The 22,123-nt window shown below is 42.6% G+C and overlaps 1 protein-coding gene across 1 annotated transcript in view; it reads left to right on the top strand.

Moving 5' to 3' along the window:
* Window positions 1-910, top strand: part of LOC134469920 (uncharacterized) — a 5,497-nt gene extending 4,587 nt beyond the window's left edge. The window contains exon 5 of the mRNA XM_063223946.1: window positions 702-910. Within this exon, the coding sequence (XP_063080016.1) occupies window positions 702-755 (54 nt within the window). The 3' untranslated portion in view covers window positions 756-910. The remainder of the gene's footprint in view (window positions 1-701) is intronic.
* Window positions 911-22,123: the final 21,213 nt, after the last annotated feature.

Genomic DNA, 22,123 nt, shown 5'->3' with positions numbered 1-22,123 from the left:
GGGGAACAGAACACTGTAGTGCACTGTAAAGGGGAATAGACCCCATTTGAACACAGCAAAGTTCTCTACAGATATCAAAATAAGAGTATATTTGCCAATTAAAGATCAACTAAATGTGAACTAAAGACCCAACAAAAGTTCAAGTGCTCAAGGGCTAATGTTAGGATGAATTCCCACATCAAAAATACATATACAGTATAGGATTTAGCTGTGGAGGTCATAATATACATGATTTAACTAGAGTAGGGTAGATTAGAGTATCATTTATTGATTCCAAGGGAAAGTAAGAGAGATCATAATATTACATAATGATACAAATTAAGAGAGGTCATCATATTACAACATTTAGCTGCTGAGATCATAATATTAGAGTATTTAGTTGTAGATATTACAGTATTTAGCAGTACTGTATCTGTCATGATATTACAGTATTTAGCTGTATGGGTCATGATATTACAGTATTTAGCTGTATGGGTCATGATATTACAGTATTTTTAGCTGGCTGTATAGGTCATGATATATTATACAGACACGTATATAGCTGTAAAGGCAGCAACAGTTGAACAGCTCTGCTGAACTCAATGTGGTGCTTGCATGACAACTCTCCTCATGACAAAATTAACCGTCATCCATCATTTTCTCCCTTTTATGTTTCTCTAATCCCCCCATCTCTCTCTCTCTCTCGCTCTCTCTCTCACCAGGTGTCCATCAGAAGGCCACAACTACGGACGTCAGATGCTTCATTTGAGATCTAGAACCGGACTATTCTGCACACTACAACCTACATCCTGGACCCTAAGCCCTACACCCTGCCACTTTGACTGTCCTACACCCTACATCCTAGGTCCTAGGCCCTACATCCTACACCCTACATCCTAGGTCCTAGGCCCTACATCCTACAACCTACATCCTAGGCCCTCCACACTGCATCTCTCCCCAGTCCTGCACCTGCTGCCAAAACTCCTCAGCACTACTCATTCACAGAAATCAACTTTAATTTTGCACACTAACCTCTTGTAACACATAGACACTTTGAACGGATTATTTTATATACAGTAAATGTTGCACTACAGTGTGTGTGTGTGTGTGTGTGTGTGTGTGTGTGTGTGTGTGTGTGTGTGTGTGTGTGTGTGTGTGTGTGTGTGTGTGTGTGTGTGTGTGCGTGCGCCCATCTGTGAGCCGGTGAACAGGTATCTTTATTGGTCCTCTGACATGCCGTCATGGCAACTGACGGCAGATAACCTGAGCGAATTAAAGAGTGTGTGTGTGTGTGTGTGTACTGTTGCTAGTATTTATTTCTTAGTTTATCCTGCATGTGTGTGCGTGCACACGCGGGTGTGTATTCCAATGTGTATTACTGACATGTTTATCCAATTGTATTATATTAAAATTTGTATTTATTGGCGTATTAATGGCATTCTAATGCATTAAGATTGGTATATAATTGAAATATGTTTACATATGCATATACTGTTAAGGGCATTCTACTATATAGGCCTATTATTGATTATCTTAATATTAATTCTATTCTATTTTATTATATAACTATATTTAAGATTGGCTCAGAATTGAAATGTGTTTACATCTAAACTGGATCTGTATTGCTGCACTTTAATAATTGTATCATATTTATCATAAACTGTATTATTATTATGAATTAGTTAACAGGTGTCTGATGATAGTCTCATGGAGGAAAACCTGGTTAAAATAAATATTATTCATTTGTGCAAGGATGTGCTTTTGATGTCATCCTTGCTCTGTGTGTGTGTGTGTGTGTGTGTGTGTGTGTGTGTGTGTGTGTGTGTGTGTGTGTGTGTGTGTGTGTGTGTGTGTGTGTGTGTGTGTGTATTCCTTGCCCCCTCTCGGCAGGAGAGAACATTAGTGGTATCCAACTGACAGACATTGGAGAGGTGAAAGAATGTGCGTGCGTGTGTGCTTGCGTGCGTGCGTGCGTGCGTGCATGTGCGTGTGCGTGTGTATCCGCAGCAGGGCTTGACTTGAACTTTTTTGTGACTTTCCTGCCACAGCCTTTCTACTAGCCACAGAATTGTTACAAGTTTTCTTCCCCCTTTACCGCACAGCTGTTAAGCTCAGAAGATGAAATAACGGAAAGAGATATGGATCCGGTTTCTCAACAGTGTCGTTGCTAACCGGTTAGCAACTTAGTGAGTTGTCAATGGGAAATTGCATTGCAACTAAGTTGCTAACTTAGTTAGCATCAACACTGTGATGAAACGCACCCCTGTGCTATTAACGCACCCCTGTGCTTCGTTAGATAATAACGAATTGGTGTTCTGTATATGTAGAAACAACAGAATATAGGCTATATTATTCTGATATGAAATAGCCTACCCAAGAATAAACTACCTGCTAAAGTGTCAAGTGACACTTATATTTGTGTACACACGCATGCACGCATGCAGGCACACACACACGCACAATCTCTGTCTCTCTCTAGTTCGTTAATTCATTTAGATTTTGTTTGAGATGACGAAGTATTGAATTATGTTGTAACACACACCCAAAGAGGTAAAGACATTCTATGGTGTTGGTAATAGAACTTAGGACCAAAATATTACTGATTTATGGAGGGGGTTTCAGTGTGTGACACGGTTAACACAGTTTTCTGGGACGCACAAAAAATGGCCAATTTAATAAATAATATAACTGTTATATAAATGTATAACTGTTATATAACTGTATAATGTTATATAACTGTTTTGTCATAATGTGATAATTACTCTGAATCAACACTTGCAATTATCCTGGACAAAACAAAGTTCTTTACATGCTGATGAAGACTGAATTTGACATTTGGAAAACGGGACGGCATGAAAACGTCCAAAAAACAGTATTATGTATTCATTGTTACAGAGGAACATAATGTTTTGTCTTGACTTTTTGTATTATATGAAAGACAAATGTGTGCTGATGTTCAAAACGTCATTGATTGCAGTTAATAGTTAGGAATTGATAAGGAAGGTTACTCGAATTATAGAATTCCCCATCTGTGATTATGTCAAACATACGTAGGCCTACATATGTTACAGTTTATGTCGAGTGATGCTTTGTGGATTAACCCTCAGAAACCTACAGTGCCTTACATTGACTGAACATTGAACTTCATTCAAATTAGATATTCTAATACCACACTTTCTGCTTTACATATCTTATACCATTTCTGCAGAGGGAAAATAAAGGAAAAATGGGGGCATAATTCAAACAAAAACAACATGGACATTCTTTATTTAGAAGCTAGAGTGAACCATTGTAAAAGTCATTATTTCATATGTAATATTTTCCCCATCTCCAATATGTGTAGTGACAGAAATGTGAGGTTTCTCTCTTTCTTAAATGCATTTAGATTTTGATCTACAGTAGATTGAGGAGCTGTTCCCACATACTGTAGCAGTATATTTTTTAATGAGGATATTTTTTTTCTCCTGGTTACATTGGTTTTGTCCTACCATTTCCACGTAGCAGATTTTTTAAATCCAGATGTAAAAAAGCAGGCTTTAAAAATATCTTATTTAGGGGGTTAAATACATTTGTAACAATGGAGTATTTATTTTTATCCACATGTTGCGTTTACACCTAAACAGGAGAAAAAAATAGCAGGCTTAAAAAATAGCAGGCTACGTGGAAACAGCACCTAAGAAAGACACATACACACACACACACACACACACACACACACACACACACACACACACACACACACACACACACACACACACACACACACACACACAGAGTTTCAAATGCTCTTATCTGACCGCATGATAAATCCCACCCTCTAACCCATTACACACACGCTGGCACATATGCACGCACACACACACACACACACACACACACACACACACACACACACACACACACACACACACACACACACACACACACACACACACACACACACACACAGTTTCAAATGCTCTTATCTGACCGCATGATAAATCCCATCCTGAGCACACCCTCTAACCCATTACACACACACTGGCACGTATGCACGCACACACACACACACACACACACACAATCAAGCGCATGTCCATTACCCCTCACTAAATTATCGATTACCCCGCCCCCCTCGCGCTCACACACACACACACACACACCACACACGCACGCACACCACACACATACACTCAGCCACTCCTCTCTTCTCTTTGTTCCACTCCGAGCACAGGCTCCCTTTCTTTCCAACTGGCTCATACAGGTTGGTGTGCATGCTTTTGGTTTTTAAATCTGTACAATAACATTCATAATCATTTTCATCGTACCATTATAGAATATCAATTTCAACAACTGTAGTGGTGGAAGACTCTGGTCTCTCACTGCATTCAGCACGACTGGTCACATGTGATATGAGCTATGCAAGATGTAGGCTATTAGAACTAATTAACTAAGTAATTAGTAATAATAGTAATAGTAATAATAATTGTAATAATAGTAATTGTAATGCATTCTGGGATCATTTGGGATGAAGGCTATTAGCCTAATGCAGAACGAATAATATTATCATCATCATTTGGGATATGTGGCACTGACTGGATTGCAAACAGGTTAATGCTGGTTTGCATTAGCTTGTACATTTACTGGAAGCAGCGCATGGACACGCCCTGACTCCTGTGAACCAGCAGTCCTGCATCACCATGGTGACCAGTCTGAAGCATCAGCTGATGTCTTTTCTCTTTGTGGCAAGACATGAAGTCTGATAGCCTACATCAGTTGGTTTCATTTCACTAAAGCTGAAACGGAAGGGTTTGTCAGCTGGCAGACTCAGCAGAAGAGGAGAGAGGGGATGTTGCGGGTGCGGGGGGGAGGGGGGGGGAGGCGAGATATTATAGTGATGTCATAAAGAGGAAAGGGGATGAGGGGAGAGGGGGTTAGATCATTTAGTGGCATGTGGCATTTGTCAGTGACATGCGGAAGTCCGGCAGTGACATGTCCATTCATTTTATGAGTGATTATACGATTCGCCTACGCTTTTGGCAAAAGCAAAATGTCAATTATCAGTATTTTTTTTTCTACTAAATGATCTAGATGTTTACATAGTGTATATATTTAAGTTTCCAAACAAAGAAATTGCCAAGCTTAATCTTAAATCATTTGATAAATACTCTAATGAAAGCGAACATTTGCTTGATTATTTTGTCAACAGTGTCATGGACAAATACTATGTCATTTCAAACATATATAAAAATACACCGAGTTGAAACAACATACGTTTGAAAGTGCTCATGTCCCTTAGCAATAATGTTTTCATTAATCTGTGCAACTGATATAGAAAATGTGATTGTTGAGCTTCATAAGCAGGATTTTATGAGTCACTGTGATACAGACTGACACATTTTTGACTATAAATCCCTTTAACGTCTGATTTGAATTTTTTCACCCTCCTTACACAAGACTTCCTTCTCCAGAGATAATCCCTAGTGTCTGTTCATAGGATTTTTCCAACACATAAGGGTTCAATAGCTCAAAAACACTTTCAAAACAGTCAACCGTGTTACTCAACTGTGTTAAGGTCAACAGTGCAAGGGAACAAGTCGGCACTTTTTTAGGAGAAAAAAAAACTGAGCAAACCCATCTCCCTAGAACAAACCCATCTCCCTAGAACACTAATTATTTTGTTTGTTTGTCTCTCAATATGGAGATAAATTGGCAAAAACATACTCCGCCTCAACTATCAACAGTGTTGCCAGATTGGGCTGGTTCACGCCCAATTGGGCTGCTTAGGATGGCTGTGTGCGGGTAAAAATGGCATTTATCAGAGAAACCCACCCACTTTTTGCTATAGAAATCAATATAATTGGGCGGGATTTTGTGCTTCTAGGTGGGTTTAGAACATTTTTTGGGCTGGAAATCATCAGCCTCATCTGGCAACCCTTACTGTCATAGCTAATTGTAACACCATTGACGGTAACACGGCTTAATATTTCAGCCATTTTTATGATGTTGTGCTAACAGAGGACCTCAGAAGTTCCACCACAACACCTTAATCAATTCATGTATTTGTATGCTTTATCTGTGTTTTTCTACATGTGATTTCTAATTCAGATTCTTATGAATATGTTGATAACACAGTTGACAGGCAATTTTCCCGCTATGAGAACATGAAAATGAATGGATTAAATTATGGGAGGATGGAGCTCAAAACTTACCAAAAAGTCTTCCCATATCCTGCCAAAGAGGTTATGACATCACGTGATGTTATTCGTATGGCCTAAGACCAAACTATTACTGATTTATGGAGGGGGTTTCAGACCGTGACACGGTTAACACAGTTTTCGTGGACACACACAAAATGGCAAATTTCATGTATAATAGAAAGGGCCAGGGCCGCGTTAACCCTCGCCGGGGCCCGGTGCAGACGCATTCCGGGGCCCCTACACCACATTATAATGAGCCATAGCCTATTCAAAACGCATGAAACAACCCAGGCTACACGTTCTACTCCAACGCAAAAAAGGGGTGCGCGGAACCCCCTGCCGAGTTCACCAGTCGCAACGCAAGCCTTGGTCTCATTAGCCGCGCTTCAGCGGCCCGGGGCCGCCCGGGGCTCAGGAGAGTGGCCGGCTCGGAGCTGCCGGCCCGGGCCATTTTTTGCCTGATCGGACTCATAGCCGACCCCAGGCACATTCAGGTACACGCCTTGTTTGTGAAACGTCAGTCGGGCACAGCCCACTTTCGCCCCAAATCACAGAAGGACAACAACAGAACGACAAAGGAGGAGAATAAAATGGAGCAAACTCTGCTGGAGCAGGTCGCCGTTTGGCTCGTAGCCTACGGACAAAGACGACAAGAACTGCAAAGAAAATGGCTTGCCTTTCAAGAACAGTTTTATTACATGGCAAAGTTGTCGATTCAGAAGCTGTATGGGACGCAGCGCATGTTAAGAAGACAAAGACGCATGAAAATACGAGCAGCTCGACAACTGAGAGTGAACAGAAGGAGACGTGCGAACATGCCCAGTTAATCCCCCCAATCGCGCACAGAAGCATGAGCCCCGGACATAGCGAGACATGAATGTGCAGGTAATTGAATAGGCTAAGTTACCATGTGAAAGGAGACCAAATCCCTGAGACATAGCACCTTCATCAGTTGCTATAGAAAATTATATCATAGCCCCGGACATAGCGACACACCCCCTCGTTGCGGCGTGCCACCTGTCTATTCATTCATGTTATTTCCATCCATTTGACATTAAAGCCCTTGTGTAAATTTCAAACTGTGTTTGGCGATCAGTCTGAAACGTGCGATATAGCCTACCAGACCTTCGGCGATAATAGCGCAACAGCTAAATAAGCCGACATAAATGTCATGTGTGAGTATTTGTGAGACACTTTTTATTGGTGTCCAGTGGAAAGCATGCCAAATCACGATAATGGCACAAGAGTTGGCGGCTAAAAGCAGAAAAAAGCCGACATGACTTAGCTATGACATCCCAAGTTTAAGTGTAGTGGTGCCCATGATCCGATAACAACAAAAAAGTTATGTTGACTAAATAACTTTAAAAACACAAACAGAAGTGCCAAGGTTGCATCCTATGAAATTATGCCATAAGAAAGCCAAACACCCCAAACTAATGCTTAACCATAATTTGCCCAGAATTTAGCGATAAGTCCCCCATGCAGCCACATTTTTACACAGAGGTTGACCCCGCCTCCGAGCCTCGGCGGTGCTTGCTGGCCCATCGAATTCGACGGGCCAGGGAAATCGGCCCTTAGCCCCACAACCTGGCCCGGCGGCCATCTTTAGCACCTAGCCCCCTTTTGATGAGATCACCGTCAGCCCCCTTTTGTCCGGGCCAGCCCGGGGCTGGCCCTGCAATGAGACCAAGGCTATTGGAAGTCTAGCCAGCTGACAGGGAGGAGATTCTGTGCACTACCGTTTAGCAGAGTAAACGTCGGCTCAGCTATAACTACCAAACAGAAGCACAACCAAAAGTCTCTTATTTTTGCTACGTTGCTGCCGACCAATTTGTCGAATCGAAACCGTCGTGGGAAACACGTGTTAATTAATGTAACTTCCAATGGCCTTGGAAAGACTGGTTGTCTGTCAAAGGAAAGTAGCCTACTCAGCTGTCGCTTGACGCGAGGAAGGGGAATACCCTTAGCAGCGAACCACAGCAAAGTGAAGATGTCTCGAAATCCCCTCAAACTGTACCATATAGGCAACCAATTAAGAAGTCAGCGGTTTTCATCTAGATGGTGCAATACAATGCAATAGTGTGCAATCATTACAGTAGATTACGATGCAAACTCGTAGGCCAAATGTTTAGATGTGGATGTATCACGCAAGTTTTTTTCCCTCCCAGATAAGAGCCACTTAATTGCTAACTGAACAATCCGCGAGTGGTACCCAGGCATGTTTTAACTGAACACAAAGCCGAACGCAAAGATACACGCTGACAGAGCATCGACATTAGACCTATTACAGTGCTTTAGGGAAATGGCCATAACATTGCTTTAGGAAAATGCGACTAGCCTATATCATTTTAGTGTTTGCTAGATTGGCTTGCCCTGTTGTTGTCGGACTGTCAGAACTTTGAGTGCTGGTTGGTGCACTTGCTACGTAGCATTATTGTGAACACTTTTTAAAAAACACCTCAGAAGTGGTCCTCGCCGCGCCATGCAGGACTTTTGTTTCGCGAATGCAGTTGGGTGCGTGATTTATTTCCCCATGAATAAGATAAAGTTAGGTTGGTGTGCTGTGCTCTGTTTGCTTAGCTTAGGCCTACATGATTGCACAAGTCCATGATCGCTATGCAACAATTACAAAAAGCGATTATAACACTGACATTACACAAATGGATAACGTTGCCAACCTTCTCTTCAATGCGTTAATCCATGCCGGGCTGAAGTTTATCCGTACAATCTGAAGAAAGTGCTGACGCCGAGTTTCTCACATCTTTTTTAGACAGTAGCCCACCATCAAACTATACAATTATTGACCACCGTTTTCACTGGTGGCACACAGCCAGAAGCATCTGACTGAAATGATAAGTTCCGACCTCCGATTCCTGCGTGCATGCAGAGGCGATTCTAGGCTCAGTAGGGGGGCCAAGCGAAAATTAAAAAGAAAGAACACTTGTAACAAATCGCCACTCCCCAGCTACAGTCTTGGGGGGCCCACGCTGCCTGTCTAGCCTGGTGACAAGATATGCATATGCGCCTCTGCTTGCCTACGGATGGCGAAATGCGTCAAAAGTACAATTGATTGTCTCAAAATATCGTTTCATATTTTCCAATCTCACGACGTCCGGGGCCCCCTCTAGTGGCGGGGCCCGGTGCTGCAGCACCGGTTGCACCATAGGATAACGCGGCCCTGGAAAGGGCAGTGGTCTTTCTGACAGTTTTGTCATATTGTGATGATTACTGTGAATCAACATTTGCAATCGTCTTGGGCAAAACAAGTTTCTTTACATGCTAATATGAAGACTGAATCTGACATTTGGAAAATGGGACAGCATGAAAACGCCCAAAACCAGTATTAAATATTCATTCTTGCTGAGGGAAATAATGCCATGTCTACACTTTCTGTGTTATATGAAAGATAAATGTGTGCTAATGTCCAAAACATCATTGGATGCAGTTAATAGTTAGTGGAATTGGCAAATAAAATCCATGGACTTAAAAGCGTAGCCTTCGGCGTCGGGGGGTGTTATTCGCAGTTACACCTTGCCAGGAGAGGAAGAGAAGGGAACAGAGAGCTCACACCCGCCAATTTCGAGTTAAAAAAAGATGAAAACGGCAACGAGTATATCACCCTCGCCCACAATGCTGAGGCAAAGAACCACAAAGACCCCAGAGATCCATGTCAACAGGTGTACCGGGGAAGCATATGCTCGGAGCCAGGCTACCCCAACTGCCCTGTACAGACATTCAAAAAGTAGGCCTATCTGTTGCTGTGCCCATCTGACGCGACAGCATTGTATCTGCATCCAATCAAGCAAGATCAGGCCATTCTGGACCAAAAAACCATTTGGTTCTCTGGTCTGTGGGCTTTCAAGGCGTTACACAAACCACAGCCTGCGTAGTACCGCCGTCCAAATGCTATCATCGGCTGGACTGGAGACCAGGGAAATCATCACCGTCACCGGCCACAGATGTGAGACCAGCCTAATTAAGCTACTGGGCTCCAAGCACCACCGAGAGGCAGAGATGGAGCCACATCTTATCAGGTTAGTAAAGGTCTTGCCTAATTTGTTTTCAGTGGGGACTCGTTTGTTTATTTCGCAGAAGTCCAGGGTCGAGTCTAATTGTGTGCGCCTTTGCTTGCAGGTGCAGCCCCTTCTTAAGGGTGGTTTATGCCTCCAGTCCAGCGTCCCTGCGTCGTGATGCAGTGAGCCGCGCAGTTAACGGAGTGAAGCCCCCCCCATCACGCAGGTACTCTGGGGCACCTCCCCAAAATTGTGTCTCGACGCAGGGAGCGATGGCGCGAACGGCGAAAATAGGTCTCTGATTGGTCCTCTCGACCAGCCTGCTCTGTCCTCGAGTCGAGAACAAGCGCTACTTCCTTGTTCTAACCTTCGTCTGTCTACGGACTGTGAGCTCTTCATTAAATAAGTTGCCCGTGCTTTGTTGTTTGATTTATTTACACGAACCAAAGACAACACATGCGCTTGCAAGTTACGACGCTGAAGTTATTTGGACAGTTGAACAGTGGTTCCGAGGTCGAGGAAACATTCCGCTTCGTCCTCGACAAATGAGCCACTTCTTTGTTCCAAACTACCACGGTGGCTGCCAGTGCGATCAAACATGCACATGATATAAAGATTTAATGTTTCATTTTCATTGTCGCCGAGTCTGTGAAGCTAAAAAACATCCGACACGTCTAGGTTACTCTTTGTATTGAAGGCAGTTTGAACGTGGAATGACATCGCGCAGACCGTGCTTTAAAACAGGGCATAAACCAAAATTAACTGCATCATGGCTGCGACTAGCTCACTCTGTGGCACTGAAAGGAAGTATAACCCGCCCTTAACACACCAGGGCCTGTGGTCAAACAGGGAGGAGGAGGAGGAAGAGGAGGAGGAGGAGGAGGAGGAGAAATAAATCAGGACCTCTCCTCGGAAGCCGGACCATTCTTCCTTTTGAACTGCACGTTCAATGGCAACGTGCAGTTTAACATCCATAAATAAAGTAGCCAGCCCAAGCATTGGAGTGTTGCTTAGGAACGAACGTTCCGAGGACTAGGCCTACTTTTCGCAGCTGCCTTCAGGCTGCATTCGTTTAATAAACCCTTTTTTTTGTTTTTTTAGTGGCTCTTTTCTCATTTCGGCAGTATAATAAGCCGTATAATAAGCGGGATAATGTATTGTCCACACGTGACTATAGGAAAATATTTTCCCTTCGGAGCAAATAACAGCCCACTGCCTTCGGCGTCGGGGGGTGTTATTCGCCCCGTCGGGAACATTTTTCCTATAGTCACGTGTGGACAATACATTATCCCTTAGGCTACTTATTATACGGCACTCTAGAATGGTGCAAGAGCTCCCATTCACTTTCAATGGGTGGCCCCAAGGGAGGAGGAGGAGGAGGAGGAGGAGAAATAAATCAGGACCTCTCCGCGGACGCCGGAACATTCTTCCTTTCGACCTGCACGCTCAATGGCAACGTGCAGTTTAACATCCATAAATAGATAGAGACAGGACAGCGCAACAACGTTTAGTCGGCAGAGACTGGAACGCTACAAAATAGCCAGCCCAAGCATTGGAGTGTTGCTTAGGAACGAACGTTCCGAGGACTACTTTTCGCAGCTGCATTCAGGCTGCATTCGTTTAATAAACCCTTATTTTTTTTCGAAAAAAATGTTTATTTACTGGCTCTTTTCTCATTTCGGCAGTATAATAAGCCGTATAATAAGCCGTATAATAAGCGGGATAATGTATTTTCCCTTCGGAGCGAATCGGGAAAACATTTTCCTATAGTCACGTGTGGACAATGCATTATCCCTTACTTGTAGGGGAGGAGACGGGATGGGCGTGGATGGGGGTGGGGGTGCTATAAGACTGATGGCATGAAGAGGACGGGGGGTTGGGGTGTAGAGGAGATGAGAGCAGAGTGGGTTGGTTCACTCACTGTTTAGCCAATCAGCAAACAGTTGAGAGTGGTGAAGCAGAACTCAACCGTTAAGTCCGTTGCTGGTTAAGGTAACACTATTCACACTTTTCTTTTGTCATTTGTATGATTTTGCGACACTATTTCGTAACAGTCATGCTAATAAAGCACAATGTGAGTTTTAATTTGAATTTGGAACTCCTGTGAATTTAAATGATAGAGTAAGATCAGACAAATCGAGAAGGATTCCTATTAGCTTTTGCCAGACTGTTTGATGGAGTCAACAGTCGCCTTTGCCCAGGCTAGGGAGAGGTGGCTGCTATTAAAGTATGATGTGTGTAGGGGGTGATGTGTAGGAGAGGGGTGTGGAGAGGGGGAGGTGATACGGGTGATACGCTCGTATGGGGGGGTAGTGAGGGGGGTAATGTGCTCCTATGGGGGGGGGGGGTTATGTGCTTGTATGGGGGGGGTAATGTGCTCATTTGAGGGGGCAGTGGGGGGGGTGATATGCTGTATGGGGGGCAGTGCAGGGGGGGTTTTGATCAGCTTGTTTGGTGGGCAGTGAGGGGGGGATGTGCTCGTATGGGGGGGGGGTAATATAGCAGAGCAGATAAGGCCGATGATAGTTCACTTTGGTATGCAAGCATGAAAATTGGCACACGTGTTCTTTAGAATGCACTCTTTCAGCAAAGGGCGTTGTCCAAGCAAAAATCCAAGATGGCCGCCATTTTTTCAAGATGGCCACCTTCTCCAATTGAAAATAAGGCCAGAAATAGTTCACTTTGGTATGCAAGCATGGAAATAGGCACACATGTTCATTAGAATGCACTCTTTCAGTAAAGGGTGTTGGCTGTGCAAAAATCCAAGATGGCCACCATTTTTCAAGATGGCTACCATCTCCAGTTGTAAATAAGGGCAAAAAATAGTTCCCTTTGGTATGCAAGCATGAAAATTGGCACACATGTTCATTAGAATACACTCTATTGGCACAGGGCATTGGCGGCGTAAAAATCCAAGATGGCCACAATTTTTCAAGATGGCCACCCGCTACACTTGTAAATAAGGCCAAGAATGGTTCACTTAATGCGGTTAGGCACAAGTGTTCATTAGAATACACTCTTTCACAAAAAACATTGGCAAACACAAAAAATCAAGGTGGCTGCCATTTTTCAAGATGTCCACCCTCTCCTCATGTAAATAGGGCTAAGAATACTTACCTCAATGATGCAGGAATGAAATACGGGGCAAATGTTCATAAGAATCCTCTCTTTCAAAACAGTGTGTTGGCCATGGAAAAATATATGGAAAAATCCATAGTGGCTGCCTCTTATTCAAGATGACCACCCTTTTCATGGATATACTATACGGTATGGCCTAGTTGACTTAATGTTGCAAACATGACATTAGGCACAGCATGTTTTTTTAGAATCCACTCTTTGAGTAACAGGGTGCTGGCCAAAGGAAAATGGAGGATGGCTTCATTCCATCAATGATTCCTTATAGTTAACTGATTTGTAGCATCTATAATTACTTCATGAAAAACGAAAAGCATGATCGTATAAATCAAAGTCCAATTTTTTTGTGCAATAGCAAACCTTTTTCATAACATGGCAAAAAACACTTGAAGTTATGAGAATCTTCACAGAAATATGTACAGGTATAGAAGGATCAGACAGACTAAACTGAACATGTTAAACTTCATAAGGCTGGGTAAATTAGACCAAGCTAGCATTTGCACCTGTCTGAGACATTCTCAACTCTGCAATGGGAGGTCCAGTTGCCCTGAAGACTTACCAGTTTTCAGCAATCTTCTGGATTTTAACTAGTCTTGGACATATCCACAGATAAATGCCAACATACCTCAGAATAGCCAACTTTCTCACCCCCAGACAAGTCAAGTGTATTGTAGTGACTGCTCTTTTAACTCTTTGTTGACCAGTTGAGGGAACCCACAGCTATTTCCTTTTGACCTTGCTACTACACCGCGTTTACAAAGGGAAAGCCATTGGAATCCAGGTATAATGCTATACTGGTAACACCACCTCCTACACCTCTCATTGAGTTGACTGTGGTCAAAAGGTTTGACCAGGAGAACTGTAATGGTTTTGAGAGTGTCCTGACCAAGTTAGAGCAGGTTTATTTTTTGATTGTTCAGATGTCTACACCAAACTTGGTTATGTAAAGTTTACAATATAACATTTACCTGAAGCACTTGGCTCGCCAAAAAACCCATCTTTCTGAATGAGATGCATATTCCCCAAGAGGAAGCCAATTGCCACATATTTGTCCATGCCATTGTGCCAATGGCAATTTTCCCCACTCAGCAAAGCATACATGTGCAGCAGCTGTGGCTGATGTGTGCTCAAAGCCAGAGCCTTTGATTGATTGACATTCACCACCTTTACAGGACTGCTGGCCAAGAGCAGGTGAAAGACATGTTGTTCTTTAATGGTTTCGCAAGTTGTGATGTGGTCTCAGTCTTCAAAACCACTGATGAAATTTTAAAAAGAAAAGGAGACCACATAGCAGACTTGGGGCACAGAGGCCACTCCAGTATCCAGCTCTCCCTGAACATTGAGGAGGACGACATTAGGGTTCTGTAGAAAGTAGTGGTGTTCATGATTGGGAGGCTCAGTACTGCAGATTGTATTGATTTTGCCAGAAAGATAAGACTATATGAAAATCCTCAAACAATAGTTGAACTGATACATCACACTAAAGATGCAACAAATCAAATGGGTGTGGGTTAAGACAAGTCTGCCAGCCAGAAGTTAAAAATCCAGCTGACTGAAGATGGGAGAAGGTTGATGAAGAATGGAGAAGGCAACCATTGCAAAGAGTTGTGAAGAGTTTGCTAAGTGTAGAAAGTGTGAATGCTAGAGGCTTGATCTTGTGTGCAAGGCCTAGTGAAATTGCAGATGTGAAGTGTAACTCTAGGACCTGCCTGGTCCTTTTGTATTCCACCTGTCAAGGTTTTGTCAAAAACAACCAACCTTTTTTAGATGTATGTATGTTTTTTTTCCATGGAAGTAACTGTACTTAAAAGCAGTCAACATTAGGAATTGTTAGTTGAGAGGATAGCCATCATGAAATATCTCAGCCTGTGGTCAATGTCCTTATTTCAAAGAGTGGATTCTAATGAACATGTGTTCCAAATTTCATCCTTGCGTCTTTAACTGAACTATTATTGGCCTTCAGGGCTTGACATTAACTTTTTCGCTTGCTGGCCATTGTGGCTAGTGATTTCCCCAAGTCACTAGCCATTCAGCTATTCTACTAGCCACACATTTGATATTGTTTCTTTTGAGCGCACAGCTTTCTACATGGAAATAAATCATACAAATTGAAAATGAGTAATTGAGCTTTTTCTCAAGCCTCTACAAACAACTACACAATTGATGTACAGGGGGCAAAGTGCAGTATATCGCAGGCTATTCTGATATGTCATACCATAGAATAAGCTACCTGCCAAATTGGCTAGTGACACTGAAATTGTTACCAGCCACAGCAAAGTTTTACCAGCATTTGGCCGGTTGGCAGGTGCCAGTGTCAAGCCCTGTTGGCCTTACAACTTACAAGTGGAAAGTGAAGCCATCTTGAACAATGGTGGCCATCTTGGATTTCCCTTTGGCCAACACCTCTTTTTGAAAGAGTGGATTCCAATGAACATTTGTGCCAGATTTCATGCTCATATCGTTAAGCGAAGTATTCTTGGTCTTATTTACGTGGAAAGGGTGGCCATCTTGAAAACGGCGGCCATCTTGGATTTGCATTTGTGCCAAATCTCAAGCTCTCATCATTAAGTAAGCTATTCCTCTCCTTATTTGTAAGTGTAGAGGGTGGCCATCTTGAAAAATGGTGGCCATCTTGGATATTTACGCCGCCAATGCCCTGTGCCAATAGAGTGTATTCTAATGAACATGTGTGCCAATTGTCATGCTTGCATACCAAAGGAAACTATTTTTTGCCCTTATTTACAACTGGAGATGGTAGCCATCTTGAAAAATGGCGGCCATCTTGGATTTTTGCACAGCCAACACCCTTTACTGAAAGAGTGCATTCTAATGAACATGTGTGCCTATTTCCATGCTTGCATACCAAAGTGAACTATTTCTGGTCTTATTTTCAATTGGAGAAGGTGGCCATCTTGAAAAAATGGCGGCCATCTTGGATTTTTGCTTGGACAACGCCCTTTGCTGAAAGAGAGCATTCTGAAGAACACGTGTGCCAGTTTTCATGCTTGCATACCAAAGTGAACTATTATGGGGTATCTGGGCAGTTAACCGCTCCACTAATGTGGTCGTATCAGGGGCAGTGATGGGGGGTGATGTGGTCGTATGGGGAGCAGTGAGGGGGGTGATTTGGTCGTATGGTGGAACAGTGCGGGGAGGATGATGCTCGGATGGGGGGGCAGTAAGGGGGGGGGGGGGTGATGTGATCATATGGGGGGAATGGAGGGAGGGTGATGTGCTCGTGTGAGGGTGGTGATGCACTCGTATGGGGGGCAGTGATGAGGGGTGATGTGCTTGTAGGGGGAGGGGAGCAGTGAGGGGGGTGATGTGCCCATATGCTAGCTAGACCTGTGCAGAAGCGCAGATGTATAAGGACAGTGAAAGGCATTTTGTCATATTATTATATAGGTCATTCTATAATTAGAATATCATTTTAAGTGCATGGGCTTTATTTGTCAATTCCACTAACTTTTAAGTTAAACCAATAATCGTTTGTACATCAGCAAACATTTATCTTATATATATATACAAAATAACGCCAAAAGTCCTCTGATTTTTGACATTTTTATGCCATTCTATTTTCCAAACATCAGATTCAGTCTTCCTATTGACAAGTAAAAAAAATGTTTGGGCTAAAATATAAACAAATATTTATTCAAAGCAGTTATTATAATATGTATTGTATACATTAAATTGTAATTTTTATGTGCTAAGGGAGTTTTTGGTCTTAAGTCATATGACTCATATGACATCATAAAATGTCATTAGCTCTTTGAATGGTAATGTGGCAGAAATGCCCAGTTGTGTTATTGTCAACTGTGTAAAAACATTAGCTGTGACAGTTGTTATGACAGAGTTGTTACTCTATATGACACAGTTGTTATGACAGAGTAATAGTGCATTTCAAATGTGTAGTATTTTTTATATGGCCTATGTTTAAGATAGTATAACCGTTCTCTGTTCTCCGTAGCATAATTTACAGAATTAACAAGAAAATGTTAATTTTCATCAAAATATTTGTTTGACCTAATTTAAAGATCGTTGATTGACATGGTTGTGGACTGCTGTGTTGCACTTGTAATCATTCATGACAGACTGATTAGATAGCTCAATACACGCACACACTCACGCACACGCACACGCACACACACACACACACACAGAGAAAGAGAGAGAGAGAGAGAGAGAGAGAGAGAGAGAGAGAGAGAGAGAGAGAGATACAAAGACTATAGGTCACTGTGAATCAGAAGAGAGCATGCTCCTAAACACATAGTGCAGAAAGTAGTACATGTACTTTTAGCCTACATTCAGCAGTGCAAGTCTACTTGTAGTGCTCATATCCATCCCTCTGTCCATACTGTGCCATGGCTGCTTCAGCCCCTGCATATAACAGGTTGTATGGTTGGTGATGATTAATCACTTTTTATATGCTGATGACCTTACCATTCTATCCCCAAGTAGTAGTGTGTTCCAGGAGCTCCTAAATATCTGTTCAGACTATGGGGTGGTTTTTGATATTAAATATAATGCTAAAAAGAGTGTGATAATGGTCTGTAGAACAAAGGATGACCTGAAAATTAAGTTCCCTCCCTTGTATCTATCTGGAGAAGAGCTGGGGGTAGCTAATGCCACAAAATACCTGGGGCACATCCTAACTGATACTCTAGAGGATGATGCTGACATGAGCAGACAGAGGAGAGTGCTATATGTCCAAGCCAATATGCTGGTTAGAAAATTCCATCATTGCACTACTGATGTCAAAGTCAACCTGTTTAGAACTTACTGCTCCCCTCTTTATACAGCTCCTCTCTGGATCAGATACAAGAAGGAGAGTCTACTGAAACTGAAGGTAGCTTACAATGATTGTCTTAGGATCCTCCTAAAGAAACCAAGGAGTACTAGAGCAAGTGGGTTATTTTGCAAAGTCGGTGTTGGGTCCAACTACTTTTATGGCACTGTTAAGAAATCTTACCTTTAAGTTCATGAGCAGGCTTGATTTTGCAAAAAAGGAGCTTATCGCTCAATTGGTTGATCCAAGTCGTAGCTCTGTAAGATATATGTCTACTATCTGGGAACACTGGCATGAATGCCTTCACTAGCTTCCTTTTATTGTATGTGTATTTTTTTATTGTATTGTTGATGTGTGTATTGTAATGTGTCCAATGTGGGCCCTGAGCCTGTAATAAAGTTTATATATATTCTGTTGCTTAGCAACAAATTCTGTGCTCCTACAGTCCCTGATGGGCCTACAGACAGGGCAGGTGGAGGAGACCATTCTCACCACTCACGCAGGGGAGGACACACTCACATAACAACCAGAGACATACTGTATAAGGCAATGTTATGGATGTAATTACAAGACTAGCAGTATGATATTATATGGTTTCAATTATATAATCATACAATTACATCCATAACATATCTAGGCCTACTGCTACTTCCCACTACTCCTCACAAAGCAACCGTGTGTGTGTGTGTGTGTGTGTGTGTGTGTGTGTGTGTGTGTGTGTGTGTGTGTGTGTGTGTGTGCGTGCGTGCGTGCGTGCGTGCGTGCATGCGTGCATGCGTGTATGTGTAGGGCCCTTATGTGGTAGGCTACATCTACACGGCTCTCATCTAGTGAATAGGCTAGAAGTTATTTTGAATAAAACAAAAAGCAAAACTCCACAATACGGTATGTAGACCTACAAGTGCCTGGCTCCATCCCATTATCTAATCTCCCGTCCTCTAGTGCTTATTCTGTAAAGTACTTGTTTGATTGTAATAGCAAGCAATAATAGGCCTATATATAATGCTTCTGAAATGCCTCCAGAGATCAATTTGGTTTAACATAGTCCTACATATAGGTATATAATAAAACTATGTTGAAGAACAATGTGTTAGGCTCAGGGCTTTGAAACGGTTCAAGGAACGAAAACGAAAACCAGGAACTTTTTGTATTTTACAGGGAACTGAAACGAAACCGGAAACGTTATTATTTTTATGTTCTGGAACGGAAACACTTATTTAAAAATAATGGTAACCGGTTAATACCGTTCCTCAAACTAAAAAAAAGTAATTATTTTCCTGTGCACGTTACCATGACGGCTGAGGTTCACGTCCTGTGTGACATCAGACATTCTCTGACTGAATGAAGAGAGAGCTGTGGATTACAAAGTCTCCACTCCACATCTTAAATAAGAGAAACCACTGTCATACAAAAGGGCGGAGTTTCCATTGCATCATTCTAAGATATTGCAGAGAAGCACGTGTAAAGTGCACCGAGAATGTTCGACATTATTGGGCATCCATGGCCGCTTCAAATATGCACAAACTCACAATGTCCATCATAGCGCTCCCCGTGACCCAAGTCAGCGTAGAGCAAGCATTTTCATCATTGAGGTTTATTCTCCGCTTAGGTCGTCCCTGAATGACAAAATTCTGGAGGATATTCTTTTCATCCGCTTGAATAAACAGTTTGTAAGTAGACTGACTCATTTGCACTTCCATCTTTCTTGGTTAATTACCGTCAGTTAGGCCTATGGAGTAATCAGCTGACAGGAATGAAATTAACCGTTCCGGGAACAATATTTTTTGTTCTAACCGGTTCGGGAACGTCAATTTATTGGTGGAACTCATAACCGGAAACGTTATAATTCCGTTTCTGTTCGGAACGGAACGTTTGGAAAAAAATAACGCTTCAAAGCCCTGGTTAGGCTATCTGATAAGGTCTTGATAATATGTGTAGGCCTACCACTTTTCGCATTATTTTATAGTTTATATCTGTGTATGTCCCAAATCCTCCGTTTCTGTCACGAGTTAAACAATGCTGTTTTTTTCTCCTGACCCGGCCCTGCACTACAGCCATATGCACAACAGTTTGTCATAATAATAATGTAATAATATTGTAGTCAAGCGTTATTTTTTATATCTGTTAAGATTAAGCTTGCCAATTATTTAGTTTGGACACTCAAGGATGTATACCATGGAAACGTCTATGTTATTTCTTGAAAAAAAGAAAGAAAAATGAAGGAAAAAAACTCTGAAATGACCCATATTATATTCTTTTCTTTTCTGTTCAATCCTATCCTCTATTATTCTATTCTCGTCTGTTCCATAGTATGATATTCTCTCCTGTTCTATTCTACTAGATTATGTATATTCCATTGTATTGTATTGTATTGTATTGTATTGTATTGTTTTGTATTGTATTGTATTCTATTCTATTCTATTCTATTCTATTCTATTCTATGTTATGCAATGAACTTATGTTGTATTCCATGCTACTCTACTATATTTTATTCTATATAACTCTGTTCTATACTATCTTATATACTATGGTGTGCAATTCTTTTGTATTCCATTCTACTCTGCTCTACTATATTGTAATATAATTTATTCTACTCTGTTCTGTAAGACCGTCTCTGGTTCTATTCTATGTTGTAATACTGCAGTTCTGTTGTGCAATTCTATTGTATTCCATTCTACTCTAGTGTACTCTATTGTGTTCTGTTGTAAAGGGCGTGAGCAGGGGACAAATGCCGGATGAGAAGAAAGGAACAGAAGGAGAGCAGGAGAAAAAGAAGAAGGGAGAAGCAAAGGATGGACAGAAGAAGAAAGAGAAGAAAGGGCTCGCCAAATGGATCAGAGAGGGGAAAGAGATGTGGAGAGGAGCAGCAAACAAAGAGAAGAGAGAGAGGAGGAGCGAGGGATTAGAGTTGAAGAGAGGAGAGGAAAAAGGAGAAAAGAATACATGGAAGGAGATTGTTGAAGAGATGAGGAAGAAAGGAGAGGAGGAAAGAGAGAAGAGGAAGAGAGAAAAGGAGGATGGAGAGAGGAGGAGAGCCGAGGAAGATGAAGAGAGGAGGAAAAGAGGACAGAGAGATGAAGAGAGGAGGAAAAGAGGAGAGAAGGACACATCGACAGAAATCAACAGTCCAGACTCCGGTCAGTTCACACATTCTGTTGGTGTTAGTACAGCATGTGCAAGTGCAAGTGTGTGTGTGTGTGTGTGTGTGTGTGTGTGTGTGTGTGTGTGTGTGTGTGTGTGTGTAGTGTACGTGCGTGCGTGCGTGCGTGCGTGCGTGCGTGCGTGCGTGTGTGTCTGCGTGTGTGTGTCTGTGTGTGTGTGTCACGCTGTGTCCTTGTTTCTGTAGAGTGTGTGCAGCATGAGGACTGGGACCAGGCATCTCTGATGGTTCTGCATCAGCTGCTGATGGACAGGAGTGTAGTGGAGGCCGACAGAAAGCAACAGGACACCCTAGAGGGCTGGAGAGGCATGAACGCTGTAGGGGGCCAGCAGGGAGCCGTTTACCCCCCCTCCTGGATAGAGGAACTCCAGCAGACGGTGCAGGAGGCCGCCAGACGCCACTTCCCCCCACTGCCACCAGAGGGCTCCCCTAAGCAGGAGCTGCACAGATACCTCCAGTAAGGGATAGATCAGGGCACCTAAGTCTCCACCCGTTCCAGGCAGCTCAAGGGGCTGGGAACGCAAAAACTTTTGACTGGGCTGTAATTATCTATTTTCCGATCCACCTCGCATTTCCCCGTCTATCACACATATGCTGTGCCTCAGAATTAATAACAACCAATGGTGTGCTTGTTGACTTCACTTGGCAAGCGATTTTTGAGTTGTGTGCGTGCAAAAATATGTAATTATTTGGACCACACAACAGACGTCGCATGTCCGACGTGGTGCAGCCACTTAAGCTGCGGTGCAGCAGTAGGGTTGGCTGTGTCTCGGTTCACGTCAAATATGCGCGGCGCACGTGTAGTCTCTAACATAGTTTTGCGCAAAAGCTAAAATAACGTTTCTTGCGTGTTGAAAATGAGTGGTCTTAC

The sequence above is a fragment of the Engraulis encrasicolus genome, chromosome 19 (assembly GCF_034702125.1).
Source record: "Engraulis encrasicolus isolate BLACKSEA-1 chromosome 19, IST_EnEncr_1.0, whole genome shotgun sequence".
Taxonomy (NCBI): domain Eukaryota; kingdom Metazoa; phylum Chordata; class Actinopteri; order Clupeiformes; family Engraulidae; genus Engraulis; species Engraulis encrasicolus.
Note: the sequence above shows the minus strand (reverse complement) of the source record. Positions and strands in the feature narration are given on the sequence as shown.